General features: G+C 37.5%; 1 protein-coding gene across 1 annotated transcript in view; it reads left to right on the top strand.

Annotated features, from left to right (window-relative positions):
• The window catches only part of EDNRA (endothelin receptor type A), a 37742-nt gene extending 20986 nt beyond the window's left edge, over positions 1 to 16756 (top strand). Inside the window, exons 5-9 of the mRNA XM_081959114.1 lie at positions 6977 to 7129; positions 8654 to 8787; positions 12665 to 12773; positions 13720 to 15641; positions 15729 to 16756. Of these exons, the coding sequence (XP_081815240.1) occupies positions 6977 to 7129; positions 8654 to 8787; positions 12665 to 12773; positions 13720 to 13860 (537 nt within the window). The 3' untranslated portion in view covers positions 13861 to 15641; positions 15729 to 16756. The remainder of the gene's footprint in view (positions 1 to 6976; positions 7130 to 8653; positions 8788 to 12664; positions 12774 to 13719; positions 15642 to 15728) is intronic.
• Positions 16757 to 17638: the final 882 nt, after the last annotated feature.

The raw sequence follows: 17638 nt of genomic DNA, 5'->3' as shown, positions 1-17638 counted from the left end.
TGACTATTCCCTTATCCCAGGGGTTGGCAACCTGCGGCTCTGGAGCCGCATGTGGCTCTTTCATCTCTCTGCTGCGGCTCCCTGTCACCAGTTGGCTCCACAATTAATGGGACTTTCAGTTAGGAAAGGTAGAGGAAAAAGGAGGCCGCGCTAGGAGGAGACTCTATGATGGAGAAACCGGACTTCTGGTAGGCAGAGGAAAAAGGCTGCGCTACGAGGAGACTGTGGTGGTGGTGGTAAACTGTAGTTCCAGTTGGCAGAAGAATAAAGGAGGCCATGCTAGGAGGAGACTCTTTGGTGGGGGAACCGGACTTCTGGTCGGCTCTAGAATTGAATGGGGGGCTTCCACTTAGGACCTTTGTGGCTGCTTGGGTGTTTAAGGTTGCCCCATGCCTTATCTAAAGACCATTTCTGGGGTCCATAGAAAAAAGAAGCAGTAAGAGGGAGTACGTGGAAGAACCAGCTAGAAATAGTTAAATAGTTTCTTCCTCTTACAGCTGTTGGAAGTTTAACAAAACAAAGTGTTACAGAAAAGATAACTATGACTGCTTATGATTTGTTAAATTCTTCTCATTTTGCCCTAGGGAAAATAGCTAGTTCTCTTACCTTTCCAAACATATTCAAAGTTGTATTAAGAAGTGCCCTAGATTGCAAGGAATTACCTTTTGTTGTGTATTTGGAGACAACCAAATGCACACACACAGATATGTCTACACAACAAAAGAAATGCTGAAACAAGTCAAAGAGGTTTTTTAATACATGAATTAAGGCTAAAATGATGGTTCCCGACTTAAATTTGATTTCTAGCAAATCTTTGAATAAATTGTGCAGGTTAATATCAATAAAACTTCATAGTTTTTTGTGGTTACTTCCTTTGTATTTTCTTAGAAAATACTTCATTATTTTTAAGTTCATCTTTCCAATGTTTGTCCTAGAATCTAAATCCTAAAAGACCAAGTGCCTTAGGGAACATGGAAAAGGCCCATTTCCTGGAGAAAACTAGTTCCATGTGGACTTACATACTTTAGACAAAAGGATGATTGTGCCACTTATATTGAAGTACAATATTAGTTAGTTGCAAACTGTGTAAGCTTTAACAGCTGTAATTCATCATTTGAAAAAAATCTTAGTTTAGTTTTTAACTTCAAAATCTCACATTTTAAATGCTAAATAAGATGGACTTTTCATATTTTTAGCATTCAATTTTCTCTAGCACAGTGACTTAATACTGGTGGAAGGAAGAGAGTTTAGTCCAAACAAGATGTGACTTTTTGGGGAAAAATAATTATATATCCTTTTGTTTGTAAACATGTTCAGATTTTTGATCCTGGGAAAAAATAGTTACATATCCTTTTGTTTGCAAACATGTTCAGATTTTTGATCCTGGGAAAAAATAGTTACATATCCTTTCGTTTGTAAACATGTTCAGATTTTTGATCCTGGGGAAAAATAGTTATATGTCCTTTTGTTTGTAAACATGTTCAGATTTTTGATCCTGGGAATCTTCAGATTGAGTCATTTAATTATCTAAAAACCTTGGCTTCTATTTTCCTTTAATTTATATTATAAAGAGCATCACAAATTTAGGGCTGGAAATGACTACATTTTGAACTGCTGCCTTTCAAATAATAGTAGACAAGAGAGATCCATTTGACTTAGTGTAAGGTACCTTCATCTAAAAGTTGAAAAGGACCCAACATAGCCATTTTAAAAAGTTGCTTATATTTTGTGCAAGTGCTTTGCAGGGCTGCAGTTAGCTGATGGTTGTGTTCTTTTAAGATAGGGGCATAGTACTAGTCAGAATTGTGCAGTTTGTCTGCAGAAAAAGATCCAGCAGCCATTTCTACCATCAACGCTGGTCACTTGCTGTATACATTAATCTGGAGATCAAATTAGCAACCTGGCAGGTACAGGGAGATAGAACTCAGATTAAATGAATCAGTGATCAATCAGTCTAATGCAGTTTTCGATTGCATATCATGCTATTTTCAGTCATGAAGGCATGTTAAATGTGTGCTTGCATAAGAGGTATCCCAAATTCTAGAACAAGGATTAATTTCTTGCTCAAATGATGCTCTGTTGTTCATAAGGGTGTCTCGTCTACATATGTGCTGGGTGCATTGCTCAGTTGAAGGAACTTCAAGAGTAGCCCTTTCTGCTAGAGTTACATTGGTGCAACTCACATGTAGATGTTATATAAATTTGTGGAATCTAGATCGGAGAGCTTTGCTAAGAGAACCCATTTTTATCACATTTATGCCAAATTTGCCTACTTTTAATATGAAGCATAAGGGATGTGGTGGCTCAGTAGCTAAGAAGCTGAGCTTATCGATCAGAAAGGTCAGCAGTTCAGCGGTTCAAATCCCTGGCACCCATAACGGAGTGAGCTCCCGTTACTTGTCCCAGCTTCTGCCAACCTAGCAGTTCGAAAGCATGTAAAAATGCAAGTAGAAAAATAGGGACTACCTTTGGTGGGAAGGAAACAACGTTTCGTGCGCCTTCGGCGTTTAGTCATGCTGGCCACATGACCACTGACACGTTTTCAGACAGCACTGGCTCTTTGGCTTTGAAAAGGAGATGAGCACCGCCCCCTAGAGTCGGGAACGACTAGCACATATGTGCAAGGGGAACCTTTACCTTTAATATGAAGCATGTCTTTAAAAAAATGCTTTTAGTTCTATCATTGCTACATTTAACTAAAACTGTCTTCCAGACATTCTTAATAGCATCACTTGTGAGAAAGTTGATTGGGAACTTTATAAACTGTAGTCTTAATACATCTAGCGGGATCTGGTAAGGAAAGAAAGGGGGGAAATCCTATTTTTGTGTGCTGACTTCACATGTAAACAATGCCTGTAAAGTCAAACACCATTTATTAAGATTATAGTAGTTACAGTAAAGGTTTAATCTAATTCCAAAGCTAGCTTTTCTGATTTAGTTATGCATAAACAAAATAGCAGATTTCTGATTATAAAGAGCCAAACATAATCCTTAGCTATTTGCATGATGATATTCTCATAGGAAAACAAGTGAAATGGCATCAGAATAAACAACTAAATGGAAAGGAGATGAGGACAAGGAATCCCCTATTATACCAATCCAACTCATAACAAATAATTGAGAATAGGAGATGTTTCACTTGACATATAAGTATATGTTTTTGTATGTGTGTCTGCTACTCATATATAGAAATGAACAGAAAATGTATATAGGCAAGACAGATATTCACTCAGACCATTGATTCTTTCTCCCAGCATACCATGCAAAGGGTTACATTCCAGACAGGGGGTTAAAACAACCAGAGAATCAGAGTAACTGGAACAGACAGGCTGTACTCCACATTTTCCAGACTAAGACATGTTAAGTGACCTCTTTTTGCTGGACACACAAGCAAGACAGTTAATCTTTCTACTGATAGCATGGCCCAATTATACACAGAAGACATTCTTAACCTGGACCTTTTGGAATCAAAGCCATTCTTAAAAGCCTTAAAAGGTAACAGACTAGGCTTTCTGTTAGACAGGCAATTCGCATGACTCCTGGTGCTCTTTGATTTTAACATACAGATAGGAAGTATTTAATCACTAGGATTTAAAAGCCAGTTTTGATAATACAGTGATATCCAGCAATAAGCACCTCACACACACACACACAGACACACACACAGACACACAGACACAGACACACACACACACACACACACACACACATATCAGAATACAAGAACTCTTATTTTCTGTAAGAGAATTCTTGTACTTTTTTTTGCTTCCTACCGCCTTCTTCTCCCAAGAGACTCAATAGGCTGATTAAACACCTTCCTTATTCAGTCTAGTCCCTACTCTGTCTTTACTTTATTTCTTCTTTTGTTTATATGAGAAGATACTTATGGTGAGAAAGGGGTATGTTGAGGAATTTGTATTGCATCCAATAATCTGCTCTGCTGTATAGAAACTCCTGAGTGTTTTAATTCAACAACATCTGGAGGGCCTTAGATTCCCTGGGCTAAGAAATAGCGCAGATCATAGTTGTTTGCCTACCAATCCAAATTATTGAATAATTCAGAGCCTGATAACTGCAAGAAAGGCACTTAATATTATTTTTCACAGGTTACCTCTGCATAAAACATAGAATGGTATTGCTTAAGCATTGTCAAGCCCAGTTTATACACGACAAATAATGAATGAAATATATGATAAGCCAAAACAACCATGTTAGGACTTAGCACATTATATGTATCCAGCCACTCTGTTCATATAAATTACAGTTATAAGATTGTTTATGCAAATCTGCACAGGATGTTCATTTTTCTGGAGAAGAAACATCCTGGTGAAGGGAGCCAGGAAGGTGACCTTGTAGAAGGAGTCCAGAGGGTATTGGGCAAATAGGTAAAGAAGAAAGATAGTTTACGTCCAGATAGGTAAAATACAAAAAACAGAGTTAAGCTAGACCTTCTCTGACTCCTGGAGGAAGAAGGAGGGAGAGGAAGACAGGTAGACCTGCAAGACTTTTGTTACTGTCACCGTGAAAGACCGAAATTGGTGAATGTCGACATTCACCGGTGAATGTTGGTGAATGTCGATATTCACCGGTGAATGTCGACACATACCAATTTCGGTCTTTCACGGTGACATATATATAACGAGTCAGCGTAACGCTTTACTTTTGCTTTTCAATTCGCGGTCCTGGAATCTACTCGTTCTAACCGCGCAGGATCGCAGGTTTTTTAAAAAAAGAAGTCCACGAATAGAAGACGCTTAAAAGGAAGCGAGGAGCCGAGGTATTAGGGTAAGGGTATTAGGGTAAGGGTGTCGAGAGGATAAGGGTATTTAGCAAATATTTCGGACATACACCAAGCGACTATGTGAATGTCGACATTCACCGGTGAATGTTGACATTCACCAGATTTCGGACTTTCACAGTAACATTACTAAAGCTTATCTCAATAAAGCATACAACATTCTTCCTGCACCCTTTAGTTTTCTGATGAAATCATAGTTTTAGGCAATGAGGTCTTAGTCTTTGGTCATACCATCTTTAATAATAATTGCGGTTAAAAATAGTTGAGAAAACAAAATTTTAGTGGACTTGTTATTGAGCAATAGCATATCAAAAGATAACACTCAATATACTGTATCTTTCTAGATTTTACTCATGAAAAGTTCTCTAAATTAACATTGCTTAAAATTACCCATTAAAATAATTAATCATTTGACCTTAATGTAGGAATGGAAATTTTACTCTGGCTGAACTTTCTTTAGCTAATGATTTAATTATTGTATTTGTATCCCACTTTTTTTCCCCTCAGAGAGTTGAAAGTGACAGATTTGGAGAATTTCCACTGGTTTTATTTTCACAAAAACCATGTAGATAGACTGAGAAAAAGTGACTTAAAGGGACCTAAACTTAGAACTCTCTGGTCCAAATCTAACACTAATGTAATCACTAGATTACACTGGATCTTTCATGCAAATCAAATATGTTACTGAATCTTCCATGCAAATCAGTATATTATTGGAAAGCAGAAACTAAAATGTAATTGGACTAAAATGTAGTCCAATGTTATGTATTCTGCTGATGCAGTGCTCTGGTTGCCTATCTCAGGGTGTATGGATAGACTGTGTATGTGTGTGTTATGTTTATGAGAGGGAGACATTAAGAATTGTGCAATTTTCAAAAAGGAATAGTGGGAGAAAGATTTGGTTACAGCCCTATTTATAGATATTTTGGAGCAAATATTTTCTGAATATAAGGTAAAGGTAAAGATTCCCCTTGCACATATGTGCTAGTCGTTCCCGAGTCTAGGGGGTGGTGCTCATCTCAGTTTCAAAGCCGAAGAGCCAGCGCTGTCCAAAGACGTCTCTGTGGTCATGTGGCCGGCATGACTAAACGCTGAAGGTGCACTGAACGCTGTTACCTTTCCACCAAAGGTGGTTCCTATTTTTCTACTTGCATTTTACATGCTTTCGAACTGCTAGGTTGGCAGAAGCTGGGAGAAGTAATGGGAGCTCACTCCATTATACAGCGCTTGGGTTTCGAACTGCCGATCTTTCTGATCGACAAGGTCAGCATCTTAGCCACTGAGTCATCGCGTCCCACTTTTCTGAACATAGTGAGATTTTTTTAAAGGATATTTAAATCTTTGGACTGTAAGATTCAATCTCAACAAAGAGTAATCTAGAAGTAGCTTTGATGCATTCAATAGCTTCAATTCTAAATAGATATTGTTTTGGGTTGTCATTAGCAATTCTTTTCTGAATATGTTCTGAAAATGTGTTAGGGAGGTTTATTATGAACCAGTAAATAATGCACCTTAATGCCATTATAACTTCAAATTAAGTTACATTCTCATTATTCCATTTTGTTTATGACAAATATATTAGAAAAATTCAAGCATATGCAAAAATATATGTTTAGTACATGTGTATTCTGCCTATAATCCAGGTACTAAATGTTCAACAACTCTTGTAAGATAATTCTGCTGATACGACTGGCCAAGGCTCTTTTATTTAGGAACAGGAGGTATGCAGAATGTCTTAAATTAGTCCTGATTGTTGTGAAATGATCTTTTCAAATCAAAGGCAAAGATAGAAATATTTTCCTAACAGTTTCAATTGTGCTAATTTTTGTGGTCGTATTTATGCCAATTACTCTTTTGTGTAGAATAGAGATGGGAGATTATGCCCCTTTTATGACTTGTGAACTTCAACTCCCTGAATTCTGCTGACTTATAAAGGGGCCATCATTCCCCACTTCTGGTATAGAACAATTTCTTAGTTTGGTGCTCTCCAGAAATGAGAATCTTCTAAAATTCTTCAACAGGATAGCCATTGCTCTAAATCTTGAGCCTTGAAATGCAGTTTTGGAAGCTTCTAGTTGTGAAAGCTCGTGAAGAATGTAGCCTGCATGTTCTATGGAAATTGCAGAATGGTCCTGCAAGTTACTTAGCCACAACCTGTCATGTTTGATGTCTTTGCAGTTTTACAGTGAAGTAAAACATTGGTGGCTCTTTGGTTTCTATTTCTGTATGCCACTTGGATTCACGGCCTTCTTTTATACCCTGATGACCTGTGAAATGTTGAACAGGAGGAAGAGTAATTTGAGAATTGCTCTCAGTGAACATCTTAAGCAGGTAAGAAGAAAACACTTTTGACCTGCATTTCCAGTCGCTGTCATGTAAGTTTTATCTTGTAAACTTTTGATCTCAATAATATTTCTTCTGAGAACAGAAAGGTGAGTTTTGACTTAGTGTAGCTGGGCAATCAGAACATTAGGGCAATTTAAATTGCAAGCAATTAATGAGGTAATTATTATAGTTTAGTTTACTTTATTGTCATGGCACCCTGTACAACGAAATTAAATATAAATTATAAAGTTCAAATTACTTCGTATATGGATTTTTTGTTTACTAAGAACCTTCTTTGATCTAATACCTATTCCAAGTATTGGGTCTCAGCTGCTATAATTGCCAACCATTTATTTATTCATTTATTCAAAGACAACGACCAATTCAAAGGACTCTGGGCAGTTCACAGTATAACAAAACAATACAAAAATAGTATACCAAACAATAACAAAACAGGATGACTGAGAAAAATGAAAGGAAGAAGAGCAAAATGGTAAACCTGGCAAGCCCCTCCCACCCAAAAAAAACATGCTGCCCACAATTGACATCCAACAAAGTGAGTGCCAACCACAGAAACAAATCAATAGTCCAAGACCTGAAAAAACAGCCAGGTCTTTATGGCTTTTCAAAATGCTAATTGAGTGAGAACCATCAGGGATCAAATTTTCTAATATTTTATTATCAAGAAATGTCATCTTTCTCTAAGAGAATTCTTTATTTTGATTTTTCTCTTCATCGTTCAATCAATATAAAAGCACTGCATTTCTCATGGGTTTCAATTTAACTTTAGTCAAATTGTATTATTTAAACCAAATTCCTGAATATCAAGTTGATGAGAAAGATAAATTCTGTTTTAAGTGTTAGAGGATTACACTACCACAAAGTTTGATAACTTATAACTTTTGATATTGTTGTATCTTGCCACATTTTTAAAGTTTTGTTGAAACAACGCCGCTTTTTAAAAGCATGTGGGATATAAGCTGTTTACTAATTACTTTGACATTTCTTATTTTGAATTATGTTGAAACTGGTTGTTGTCTAATTTAAATACAACATCATCTGGATCTAGGACAATTCCAACTCACTACCGCCAGTTCACTGTGGGACAAGAGTGACACTAAGAAATGGTGAAATAGAATAATTAAATAAAGGATGAAAAAGGAGGAACAAAATGAAATCTGAATAATAAAAATTTAAATATTTTAAAAATTATTTTAAATGTTTAAATTGAATTGTCATGTAGTGAGTTGCTCTGCAATGAGTTGGCTGCGATTCATTGCAGCAAGTTGGCTGCACCAACTTGTCCCATTCCGACCTCTGCCTTCACAATATTTGAAACTATAAGTACTTTCTCTGATACTTTTTAGTTGTATTTTTTTTTGTTCCACAAGTGAATATATTTTGACAGGTTGTTAGAAATAACCTTTTCTTCTTGACTATTACTCATTTGAGCCATTTTCCTCCTTAGTTGCTTCACATTTGCCTTGGCTTATGTTTGCAAATCATTGTCTTTTATTTTTCTCCCCATAGCGCCGAGAAGTTGCTAAAACAGTTTTCTGTTTAGTTGTGATTTTTGCTCTTTGCTGGTTTCCTATGCATCTAGCCCAAATACTGAGAAAAACACAGTACGACCAAAAGGACCCCAAGAGATGTGAATTCTTCAGGTACTATTTTAATGTGTGCTATTAAATAATTTGATGACAGATTAATGCAGCAAGACATGAAGTGAGTTAACATGACTACATAACATTTTATTATTTGTGTTTTATATAAGTATTTATATTCTACTTACTAAGGAATTATGTACTGTTTGTGATTATAAAAACATGGCCATTTAATCAACATAAAACATAACCAATGTTCCTTAGCAGTTAACATCTGCCCCAAGATACTGCTGATTGCCTTATTTAAAGTTCTCCTTTCTCACGAACCTGCAGAAAAGCACTGTTTTTATTGCTTTACTAAGTGATAGGTAAAAGTCATCTTCATCTCTACACCAAATAGCTCCTAAGTGAAGGGGCTGCAACTAAAAGGGTCATATTCTAAATCCCATTCCTAAAGGAATGAGAATCCTAACTCCTTAGCTAACACGTATAGAATGAGCAGAATCCACCTGGAATAGATGGTCCCAAAGCAACAAAGAATTGAGCAAAAAAGAGCCTTATAGATCCTGATCACCATCTTTAATTGAGCCCAGATGTTTACAGGCAATCAAAGCAACAGAGGTGTAGGTACTAAACCAGTTCCCACCAGACTGCAAGCAGGCATCTATGTTCAATGCCAGCTATAAATTTTGGACATCCCAAAAACTTAAGGGCAATCAAATAGTCTAACCAGCAAATGATAGGAATGTGACTCATTGTACTCAGGTCTTCTGTACCTGAAGGGTCACAACTATGCGCATCCAACCAGGGTCAATACCTCTTCTAGTCACACTGCAATCTCCAGTGATTTCACTTATCAGAGCCATGAATCTAGGACAGTGATGGCGAACCTATGGCACACATGCCACAGGTGGCACGCGGAGCCATTTGTAAGGGCATGCGAGGCACTGCCCTGTCAGCTGGCCAGCGTGCATGCGTGCGCGGGCCAGCTGAGTTCACCCTTTTTAAAGCCATTTTTCGCCCTCCCAGAGGCTTTATAGGAGAAAACCAGAGCCCCTATAAACCCCTATAAAGCCTCCCAGAGGCTTTATAGGAGCCTGGGGAGGGCGAAAAGAGCCTCCCCTGCCCCCCCGGAGGCCCTCCGGAGGCTTCATGAGCTTCCCTGAACCCTCCGGAGCACAAAAATACGACCCTCCGGGCAAACCGGAAGTTCAGGAATGGACTTCCGGTTTGCTCGGGGGGTCGTTTTGACTGCTTCGGAGGCTTCAGGGAAACCTCTTGAAGGTCCCTGAAGCCTTCAGAGAGCTTAAAACGACCCTCCGAGCAAACCGGAAGTCACTTCCGGTTTGCTCGGAGGGTCGTTTTGAGCACTCCAAAGGCTTCAGGGAAGCCTCTTGAAGGTCCCTGAAGCCTTCAGAGAGCTTAAAATGACCCTCCGAGCACTTCCAGTTTGCTCGCAGGGTTATTTTGACTGCTTCGGAGGCTTCAGGGAAGCCTCCTGAAGGTCCCTGAAGCCTCCGGAGGGCTTCCGGGGGGGCGGAGAAGGCTGTTTTTGCCCTCCCCATGCCCCTATAAAGCCTCTGGAGCCTGGGGAAGTGAAAAAAGCATTCAAAAATGGGGGGGTCATGCCTGTAGTGGGCGCATGCACACTGGGGGGGTCGCGTATTGCATTATGGGTGCAGCACGCCTGCACGTCACCCCCCTGCGCTTCCCCCACTTATGGCACGCGAGCCAAAAAATGTTCGCCATCGCTGATCTAGGACAAACACCAGCTGGCTTACCATATTTGTCAAGGAAAGTACAACTCAATTAGGAGCCACGGATGTAATTACCTTTGTATATCAAGATTCCTTTTTATTTTATTTTATTGGCTTTTCTTTTCTTTGTATCTTTAAACAGCAAAAGATTGGAGACTTTGGTACTTAGCCCTGAGACTCAAAAATGTCTTCAAAATTCTTTTCCTTATTGTTAACAATAGGGTTTTTTATGGTTAATTTTTCCTCCACAATATGTTGAACACTAACTGTATAATTTTAATTACTTATACATTAATTACTATTAAGAGTAAGCATGATTAATCAGTCTTTCCTGTAGTTTATCTCCACTTTCTAAATAAGGATGTTCAACTTCTTGAAATACTGCAGTTCCATTTGATTTTTAAGTAATATGCTGGAACCATTTTCCAAAAAGGGGGGAAGGCCAAGACAAAAATCAAACTTGAATTTAATATAAATATAATTAAACTATAATAATTTAATTGTATGTTTAATAACTTAACCAGGAGTCCTCAAATCTTTTAAACAGGGAGACGATTCATAATCCCTCAAACTGTTCGGGAGAGGGGCAGACCAGCTAGGTGAGCATGGCTAGGTGGTCATGTGACTGGGTGGGCATGGCCAATTTAGCAGTCCATTTTGCCTTTGTTCTTGCTGTACTTCACCCTCCCCTACTCACTCACCGGCTCTGGAACATATGGCTGTGAAAAACTTCCCGAAAGACTGTTTTTAAAGCGTTTTCAAAGACTTTTAAAGCACTACTTTACAAGCTGGCAGCAGAGCTGCTTTTTCAAGCCAGCAGCAGCCCCTTCTCTACTCATCCATTGGCCCTGGTTCACATGACTGAACTGGCGAGATCACCCCTCAGTCAGCTGACCCTCCCCCACCCTTTGGACTTACCTTCGGCGGCAGCGGTGTGATAAGAAGTGATCTCAACTGGTGAAATAACTAAAGTGGAGCTTGAGTGAATGATTGCTGGAAGATAAGGTCGATGGTGATTGGCAAGAGGCACAGATGAATCCCACCACTCCATGGGCCAGATACTTTGTATTGGTGGGCCGTATCCGGCCAACAGGCTGTAGTTTGAGGATTGGTGATTTAACCCTTCTTCAACATTACACATTAAAATTCAGCAGCTATTTGGGAAGAGCTGAAGTGTGGTGTTCCCAAAGATTTGAGGGTCACAGGCAACCTAAGGGGGCAGGTTATGCACCTTGGCTTTGTAATATTATGTTACCTGTTTTTGAAGCAGGTGAAAAGACAGTTGCCTTCCAGCTATTCCAGTAATTATCCAGGCAACTTATAATTAACCTCTAAAGAGCCTACTCCCAAGTAATTAGAAGGATAATAATCTTTAGGTCTGTTTCTTCTTAATTATATTAAATACAGATAGTATTTACTTATGAGCAAGCACTTAGCAATGGTGAACAATGAATTAACCAAAAGATATTTGCAACCCAGTTTTGATGATCAACATCCCCCCCCCCCCGCCATTATGTGATTGTATTTTGGTTGCTTGGCAATTGTCCCGCATTTACAGCTTTTTGCAGCATTAAGTGGTCACAACTACAATTTACAATGCTTTTTTTCTCTGCAAGCTGGCATTTACTTCTATTTTCTGGCAAAGAAAAAAGTCCATTGTGGGTTTGCTTAACCATCACTGTGTTTGCTTAATGACTGCAGTGTTTGCTTAGTGATGGTGATATTTACTTAGCACCTGTGGTGTCACCTAACAACCATTGAAAAAAAGATTGTAAAATTGGGTGAGATCACATAATAGCCTGCTTAACAACCACCATGACTTCAGATCATAATTCTGGGCGCAGTTGTAATTTGAGGACTTACTGTTATGCCATCATTTTTGCTATAAAACTCACATTATATTTTAAATGGCTCCAGAATTTTACTTTTTATAACCCAAGGTTTGATATTATGCTTCTATTCATTTATAAAAGCTTTATTATTTGAACACAGTGCTTCATAGTCCTAATTCTTCTAATTCTCCTAAGCACCTGCAATTCTATTAACTCATGTTTACCTGAGACAGTGGAGAGTTTTGAAGGAGACACAGCTGTGGCATCATAGTTTCACAAATTTATAATGGCTGAGGAATATTTGCCAACCATTAGGAAGATTGTAATATTTTCTGTTTTTGATCCTAGCTTTTTGTTGGCTTTCGATTATATCAGCATTAATCTAGCAACCATCAATTCCTGCATAAATCCCATAGCACTCTACTTTGTGAGCAAGAAGTTCAAAAACTGTTTCCAGGTAAGGGCCAAAAACATTACATTAAACCTATCAAAAGTAATATTGAAGAATAAAATGTGAAAAGTAAATATGAAAGAATTCTATTCATCCTTTTCCAAGTCAACCCCATGTTTTGAAATATTGATATTTAAATTATAAAACCCACTTTCTGCCTAAACAAACATTTGGGAACATTGTCTGGATATTTTACAGTAGCATTTTCCAACTTTCTTTTCTTCAGTTATGCCGAACGTTGAGAATTTCCAGGATTTTGTCATAGTGGCTGACAATTTTGGAACTTTTTTCTAATACATTGGGAAAGCATTGAGGAGGTTATGGGTTGCTTCTTGCATTCAGTGCACCCACAATTTCTTCACATTATTCATATGGAAATGACAATTATCAGTGGAAGGTTTCCCAAAGAGGAACCACTTCAGAGCTAGTCAGAAAGTGCCAAAATGTTAGAAGCTCAAGAATGGTTATATTGTACCAAATTCATCACAACTCAAGCCACTTCGGTTGCCACGTCTTTCATAATTTAGTCCACTTGACTTCTTGCTTTTAAAAGAAGAGAGAACTAGCTGAAATACAAATTGTATTTGTTTCTAACAGCACCTGCTAAAAGAAGTTATATTTTTACATCAATTTCAAATCCCTTTCCTAAGTTTCATAGTTTTGTAGACTAATGAAGCTGAAAGTATGGAACAGTGAAACAAAAGAAGTACATTTTTTATCTGTTCACATTTAACTACATGTAAGCCACAGTTTAACAAGGAATTACGTACCTTTAAGGGTAAATTTGCCTTGTATTTTATTGTTACTACACGTTATAAGTTTAATTTCACTCAAGCCTAATTCTGCTTTCTACAGTCTTGAGAACTCTGCTCTCCATTGAAAATGAGCCTTCTCTAAAATAAATTAACCAACAAACAAACCAGTAATGTTTGGATTTTTTTTTTCTTGCCAGTCATGCCTCTGCTGTATTTGTCATCAGACAGGAAGTCAGATGTCCTCTGTCCCCATGAATGGGACCAGCATTCAGTGGAAAACTAATGAACTGAATAACCACAATACAGAACGTAGCATCCATAAAGACAGCTTAAATTGAGATTCAGCAAAGACTGTGCTTCTGAATCTAAGGAAAAGACAACAAATACGGTATCTACGATTGAACCAACTTATTTATTTGGAAGCTCTGTGCTCTAGCACTTAATTCCAGAGATAAGCAGAAAAAACAGATGTGCCTAAAAGGATTCCAAATGGTTCTTTTTCTTATAAAGAAATTCACTTTTGGCAGAAACTAGAAGAATCGGCTGGTTACTCGGCAAAGTGTTGACAGATTTCAGCCAGAACATCTAGCTGTATGTTATGTTGCCTATTCTGATATATCATTTTAATTTTATAATCTAAATGAATTATCTTGAATGTCAAGAATTGTGAAAACATGGGACCTGCATCTATAATAACAACATTCTTTTGTCAGGAAATATTATAGTTAATCTATAGGTAATCCTCAATTTACAACTATAATAAGGACTGGAAAATTTGTTAAGTGCTGCTTTCACTAAGGAAAGCATCACATGTCGCCATCCAATTGTACCACCATTTTCACATAGTCAATGTGAATCACCATGGTTATCAAGCAAGATATTACCAGACTATGGCTTGAGATCTACCCCGTCGGCTTCCTCACTGACTTCGTTTGTTAGAAACGAACTGCTGGGAAAGTTGCAAATGGTGATCATGTGACGGCGGGATGTTGCAACCATCATAAACATGCAATAATTAGCAAGCACCTCAATCATAATCATGTGACTGCAGAGATGTTGTGACAATTGTAAATGAGAAAACCCATCATAAGTTACTTTGTCCAGTATTGCTGCAACTTTGAACAGTTTCTAAATGGAGGTTAAGCACGGACTGCCTGTATTTCATGTTTGGAAGCATGTTCAGCCAAAAACATTTTTATAACTGTAATCTATATGTTGACTTAGATCTAAGCAGTATTTTATATGTTGTAATATAACAAATGAGACATAATTTGGAAAAGTATTTTTTTGTGGAAGGTTTTTTTTTTTAAATTATCCACCGGTTTGTGGGTACAGATATAATATTAGGACTTAAAATGTAGAGCAGTGTATTAGCAGGCAAATTTTAAATAAACCATATGCAGACACAAAATGTTATATGTTCTCTGCGAAAATATCTTTCAACAGCTATACATATTTCTCTGTAGTAAATGATTCCAATGTTGAGCTGTCTTTACTTTTTACAACATTCAACTGTAATCTATTTTCTGACAAATTAAGACCATTACACCATATCCATCACTCTAATTTGGGATAGCTATTCAGATATTTGAAAAATGCTTTTAAATTTCCCCTCAGACTTTTCAAGATCAAACATATCCACTTTCTCCTATTTCTTCTCAAAAGACTTACATTTCCTTGTTATCCTTCTGGGCCTCTTTTTCAGTTTATCCTACTGAAAAAACCACATATGATCTTAGAATATAGAATATAGACTATAGAATAACGGAGTTGGAAGAGAGCTTGGAGGTCGTTTAGTCCAACCTCCTGCTTAGGCAGGAAACCCTACACCACTTCAGGCAAATGGTTATCCAACATCTTCTTAAAAACTTCCAGTGTTAGAGCATTCACAACGTCTGGAGGCAAGTTGTTCCACTGATTAATTGTTCTATTCCTCTGTTTATGCAGCCTAGAACTTTGTTAGTTTTTTTGGTCTTGTTATCAAATATGGTAAAAATGGCACTTTTAAATTCTATTTCATAAAAATGGATGCTATATTTTCAATTGTTAATGATATACTTGATAATTCTGGCATTCTGTTGCAAACAAATCCTAAAACATAAACCTCTATGGCAGGGGTGTCCAAAGCTCTGCTGGCTGGGGAATTCTGGAAGTCCACAAGTCTTAAAGTTGCCAAGTTTGGACACCCCTGCTCTATAGTGTGCAGAATCAAGATGCAAACCATGCTCTTTCTTTTTGCCAACCTTTTTTCCTGTTTTGCTTGGATGTCTTTTTTGTTGTTGTTCCATTTTTCTTCTTTTGCTACCACAACATGTTGCCACGAAATGGAGAGATCAACTGTCCATAATTTTGATGTGGTCTCTTTTGAAGGACTGCTGAAATTAGTCTGAAAACAACATGTGACCTGCACATTCTTTATAGTTCATTTTGGAGAAATAAGATTTTACAGAAGGATTTCCAAAATAAATTACATTGCACTTTTGTGTGCTTATAGAAACCATTCTCTAACAAAACAGCACACATAATTCCTGCCTAGATAAATGTGTCTAAAGAAACTAAAGAAGAGTCTAAATGAATTTTTCAAAAAAATCTAGTGAACATATTCTTCTAGCTTAATTAAGTTAGAGGGGACACTATACAGGATGAATAAATATGTTGGTTTTGAGACTTCTCTTTTTATAGCTTTTCTAGTCTTAATTTTTTTTCAACCAATTTCACATGACATTAATAATTTTGTTTTTTTAAAGTGTGCACATGACAATTCATTTACAAATTTATGAACGCCTCTCACAAAAAAACTGTTTATAATTTGTAATACTATATATCTTGACAAGCAAATTGTCATATACTGTGCATTCTGCACATTATTCCAACTAATATGACATTTCTGCGTGCTCTTCCATAACATGCAACCATAGTTTTGGGTTGCATATTGGTAAAAAGTTATGTAAGTTTACATTAAAATACCAAGCAAATGTCTTCACTTTTAGAAAAGAACTTCAGCTTGAGAATCATATTCTGCTTCTTAAAAAGTTGTGCAGTATTGAACCATTTCTTAAGGCAGCATAACACCTTGCTTTTGGGTTTATGGATGTCTACCCTGTTTCCCTGAAAATAAGACCTCCCCAGATAATAATCCCGATTGAACTTTTGAGCGCATGTGCTAAAATAAACCCTCCCCCGAAAATAAGCCCTCCCCCAAAATATTGCAACACAGCAGCAGTCATGAGGTGACTATGTTCGCCGCCTCCTACACCTCAAAAATAGACCTCCCTGAAAATAAGGCCAAGTGCTTATTTCGGGGGTCAAAAGAAAATAAGACACTGTCTTATTCATGAATACACCCCAGTTATCTCTACCGGGTTTCCGTAAAAATAAGACACTGTCTTTTTTTTGGGGAAACATGGTAGAGATAGCTGGGGTGTATTCATGAATAGCAAAGGTAGCTTTTGTTCATACAGAGTCCAGAATGCATCTGAATAAGTTTTCAAAACTCTTCATAGAAATAATTAATATATGGATTGAGCTGAGATGAATCGAGCTTTTGAGCGCATGTGCTAAAATAAACCCTCCCCCGAAAATAAGCCCTCCCCAAAAATATTGCAACACAGCAGCAGACATGAGGGGACCATGCTCGCCACCTCCTGTACCTCCCCAAAAATAAGGCCAAACGCTTATTTTGGGTAGTCAAAAGAAAATAAGACCCTGTCTTAATTTTGGGGAAACACAATAAGAAAACAGACACAGACACACACATTAAAAAAGGTAGCTTTTGTTCATACAGAGTCCAGAATACTTGTGAATAAGTTTTCAAAACTCTTCATAGAAATAATTAATATATGGATTGAGCTGAGATGAATCCCAGTGAATTCAAAGTTTGTTACCGGTTATAAATAGGTAGCTCAGCAAACAACAGCACTTAGCTGATTTTTGCTGTTCTTGAAATCTTAAGCAGATCCTGTCTAGTTAGTTGAATGGAGACCAATAGGAAATTCCAAGGCTGTAAGTTAGGTTGGGTAGTTAAGAAAACACCTTGGAAAAGATAAGAAATCCTTTCTCTACTCCTGTCAAACAACCTATTGTATATGGGCCTTTAGAGATAACCAAGGGAATCTT

Source organism: Natrix helvetica, assembly GCF_964273705.1.
Source record: "Natrix helvetica genome assembly, chromosome: 7".
NCBI classification, from domain to species: domain Eukaryota; kingdom Metazoa; phylum Chordata; class Lepidosauria; order Squamata; family Natricidae; genus Natrix; species Natrix helvetica.
This window is presented reverse-complemented; position numbering and strand designations above follow the sequence as displayed.